Genomic DNA, 4,271 nt, shown 5'->3' on the forward strand with positions numbered 1-4,271 from the left:
CAACAAGACATAAGAATCCTAAATGCATATACATCTAACAGTGGAGCTTGAAGAATGCATGAAGCAAAAACTGGCAGGGCTCAGAGGAGACACAGACAATAAATACCATGACCACAGTTGGACACTTCAACAATCCTCCGTCGGGATTAAAAGAAGCAGAAAGAAAATTAGGAAAGACATGGAAGACATGAAAAACGCTATAAACTAATGACCTAATATTTATAGAGAATTCTATCCAAACAGCAGAATACCTACTCTTTCCACGTGTACACGTGAAATAGTCACCAAGATACGCTGTTCATAAGACAGACCTCAATGAAGTTTAAAATACTGAAATTGTACAAAGTATGCTCTCTCATAATAATGGCACTAAATTAAAAATCAAAATAGGAAGATATTTGGAAAATTCCCCAATATTTGAAAATTGTAAACATACTTCTAAATAACTCAAAGAAAAAGTCAAGCAAGAAATTTAAAAGATAGGGATGCCTGGGTGGCTCAGCGGTTGAACATCTGCCTTTGGCTCAGCACGCGATCCTGGGATCCGGGATCAAGTCCCACAACGGGCTGCTAGCAGGAAGCCTGCTTCTCCCACTGCCTGTGTCTCTGGCAAATAAATAAAATCTCTGGGATCCCTGGGTGGCGCAGCAGTTTAGCGCCTGCCTTTGGCCCAGGGCGCGATCCTGGAGACCCGGGATCGAATCCCACGTCAGGCTCCCGGTGCATGGAGCCTGCTTCTCCCTCTGCCTGTGTCTCTGCCTCTCTCTCTCTGTGACTATCAAAAATAAATAAAAATCAAAGAAAGAAAGAAAGAAAGAAAGAAAGAAAGAAAGAAAGAAAGAAAGAAAGAAAGAAAGAAAGAAAGAAAAAAGAAAGAATCTCTCTAAAATAAATAAATAAATAAAATCTCTCTCTCTCAAATAAATAAAATCTTCTAAAAAAATTTAAAAGATATGATTTCATGATTTTTTGGAATAAGCCAGCTCAGAAGCAACTACAATTATGCACAAATATGTTAAGCAACATCTTATAATATTGAAACCTCAGAACAAACTTGAATACAAAGAAAAAACAATGGTAAGTCACTATGGAACATACTAAAAATTACATTTAGGAAGAGTATACGATAACGTAGAGATTGCTTCTGATAAAATGTTAAAATGTTTTCCGACCTTTCAAAAATATATATACTAAGCACTAAAAATACGGATAGCAAAGTCTGGCAAGAAAGAATACATCAAAGTGTTAGTATTAAACGTTTGGGGTGGAGCCTATGAGCACTACCGTGGGGTAATCTCTATCTTGAAAATTTGCTAGATAATACTCTTGCCGAGAAAACTCTTCCGAAAAAAAGGAAAAGAAACGCAGTTCCATCCCTGATGACGACCGTCACAGCCCGAGGCCCTGACCCTCAGGGCTCCTCCACCCGAGCAAGGCGGCAACAGAACGTACCTGAGTCCTGAGGGCAGCTGCACCTGCTGCGCTGGAGGCCGCGGGGCCTGCACCTGCTTCTGCCTCTGCCCCTGGGGGGACCTCGTGCCTCCACCTGAGGGCTCTCGGCAACCAGCCGCTGGGCCTTTCCGCAGCTCCCAGCGCCGTCGGAGCACAGGCCGCGGTGTGGAGGGGGGCGTGCGGGGAGCGCGAGGTGCTGGCCTCCCCGGGCCCCCACGGCCGCTGCTCAGCCCCGAGCGCTGACCGAGGCGCGAGGCCGCTTCCCCCCCTTCCACTGCCGTGGGCCCTCGCCGGGCAGGTGTGCATAGAGCTCCAAGGCCGGGGACGGCCCGCAGCTGGGCGGCGGGGCGAGGTGCTACGGTCAGTGCTACGGGATGATGATGAAGGGGACCTGCGCGGAGCTCCCGCAGGGCTGTGGTCAGGGACAGCTGGTAAAACCCCGCAGGCAGGGTGAGGGAAGGTCCCATCCCAGCCTCGCCTGTGCGGGTGCAGCCCCAGCTCTTCCGTCCCGACCCAACATCCTGAGATGCGGCACCAGGGTAGGCTCCGACCCCTGGCCGCGGCCCCGCCCACGTGTAGGCCCCGCCCCCGAGAAGCCCCGCCCCTGGCCGCGCCCCCGCCCCGACAAAGCCCCGCCCTTGACCCAGCCCCGCCCATGTGGGTCCCCGCCCCTGACTGCGCCCCCTGGCCGCGGCCCCGCCCACACGTGTGGCCCCGCCCCCAACAAAGCCCCGCCCTGACCCAGCCCCGCCCATGTGGGCCCCCGCCCCTGACTGCGCCCCCTGGCCGCGGCCCCGCCCACACGTGTGGCCCCGCCCCCAACAAAGCCCCGCCCCGACCCAGCCCCGCCCATGTGGGCCCCCGCCCCTGACTGCACCCCTGCCCTGTGGCCCGGCCCCTGACCCGGCCCCGCCCCTGTGGCCCGGCCTCGCTCCCTGGCCGCGGCCCCGCCCACATGTGTGGCCCCGCCTCCGACAAAACCCCGCCCACGTGTGGCCCCGCCCCTGACTGCGCCCCCTGGCCGCGGCCCCGCCCACACGTGTGGCCCCGCCCCCAACAAAGCCCCGCCCCGACCCAGCCCCGCCCATGTGGGCCCCCGCCCCTGACTGCGCCCCCTGGCCGCGGCCCCGCCCACACGTGTGGCCCCGCCCCCAACAAAGCCCCGCCCTGACCCAGCCCCGCCCATGTGGGCCCCCGCCCCTGACTGCGCCCCCTGGCCGCGGCCCCGCCCACACGTGTGGCCCCGCCCCCAACAAAGCCCCGCCCCGACCCAGCCCCGCCCATGTGGGCCCCCGCCCCTGACTGCACCCCTGCCCTGTGGCCCGGCCCCTGACCCGGCCCCGCCCCTGTGGCCCGGCCTCGCTCCCTGGCCGCGGCCCCGCCCACATGTGTGGCCCCGCCTCCGACAAAACCCCGCCCACGTGTGGCCCCGCCCCTGACTGCGCCCCCTGGCCGCGGCCCCGCCCACACGTGTGGCCCCGCCCCCAACAAAGCCCCGCCCCGACCCAGCCCCGCCCATGTGGGCCCCCGCCCCTGACTGCGCCCCCTGGCCGCGGCCCCGCCCACACGTGTGGCCCCGCCCCCAACAAAGCCCCGCCCTGACCCAGCCCCGCCCATGTGGGCCCCCGCCCCTGACTGCGCCCCCTGGCCGCGGCCCCGCCCACACGTGTGGCCCCGCCCCCAACAAAGCCCCGCCCCGACCCAGCCCCGCCCATGTGGGCCCCCGCCCCTGACTGCACCCCTGCCCTGTGGCCCGGCCCCTGACCCGGCCCCGCCCCTGTGGCCCGGCCTCGCTCCCTGGCCGCGGCCCCGCCCACATGTGTGGCCCCGCCTCCGACAAAACCCCGCCCACGTGTGGCCCCGCCCCTGACTGCGCCCCCTGGCCGCGGCCCCGCCCACACGTGTGGCCCCGCCCCCAACAAAGCCCCGCCCCGACCCAGCCCCGCCCATGTGGGCCCCCGCCCCTGACTGCGCCCCCTGGCCGCGGCCCCGCCCACACGTGTGGCCCCGCCCCCAACAAAGCCCCGCCCCGACCCAGCCCCGCCCATGTGGGCCCCCGCCCCTGACTGCACCCCTGCCCTGTGGCCCGGCCCCTGACCCGGCCCCGCCCCTGTGGCCCGGCCTCGCTCCCTGGCCGCGGCCCCGCCCACATGTGTGGCCCCGCCTCCGACAAAGCCCCGCCCACGTGTGGCCCCGCCCCTGACTGCGCCCCCTGGCCGCGGCCCCGCCCACACGTGTGGCCCCGCCCCCAACAAAGCCCCGCCCCGACCCAGCCCCGCCCATGTGGGCCCCCGCCCCTGACTGCGCCCCCTGGCCGCGGCCCCGCCCACACGTGTGGCCCCGCCCCCAACAAAGCCCCGCCCCGACCCAGCCCCGCCCATGTGGGCCCCCGCCCCTGACTGCACCCCTGCCCTGTGGCCCGGCCCCTGACCCGGCCCCGCCCCTGTGGCCCGGCCTCGCTCCCTGGCCGCGGCCCCGCCCACATGTGTGGCCCCGCCTCCGACAAAACCCCGCCCACGTGTGGCCCCGCCCCTGACTGCGCCCCCTGGCCGCGGCCCCGCCCACACGTGTGGCCCCGCCCCCAACAAAGCCCCGCCCCGACCCAGCCCCGCCCATGTGGGCCCCCGCCCCTGACTGCGCCCCCTGGCCGCGGCCCCGCCCACACGTGTGGCCCCGCCCCCGACAAAGCCCCGCCCTGACCCAGCCCCGCCCACGTGTGGCCCCGCCCCTGACTGCGCCCCCGCCCTGTGGCCCCGCCCCTGACCCGGCCCCGCCCCCGACGAAGCCCCGCCCCCAGAGGGGCTCTTGCTGGTGAAGTC

The 4,271-nt window shown here is 65.4% G+C and overlaps 1 protein-coding gene across 1 annotated transcript in view; it reads right to left on the reverse strand.

Moving 5' to 3' along the window:
* Positions 1-2,207, reverse strand: part of LOC140641059 (uncharacterized) — a 166,696-nt gene extending 164,489 nt beyond the window's left edge. The window contains exon 1 of the mRNA XM_072840346.1: positions 1,453-2,207. Coding sequence (XP_072696447.1) covers positions 1,453-2,207 — 755 coding nt within the window. The remainder of the gene's footprint in view (positions 1-1,452) is intronic.
* Positions 2,208-4,271: the final 2,064 nt, after the last annotated feature.

Source organism: Canis lupus, chromosome 10 (assembly GCF_048164855.1).
Source record: "Canis lupus baileyi chromosome 10, mCanLup2.hap1, whole genome shotgun sequence".
NCBI lineage: Eukaryota > Metazoa > Chordata > Mammalia > Carnivora > Canidae > Canis > Canis lupus.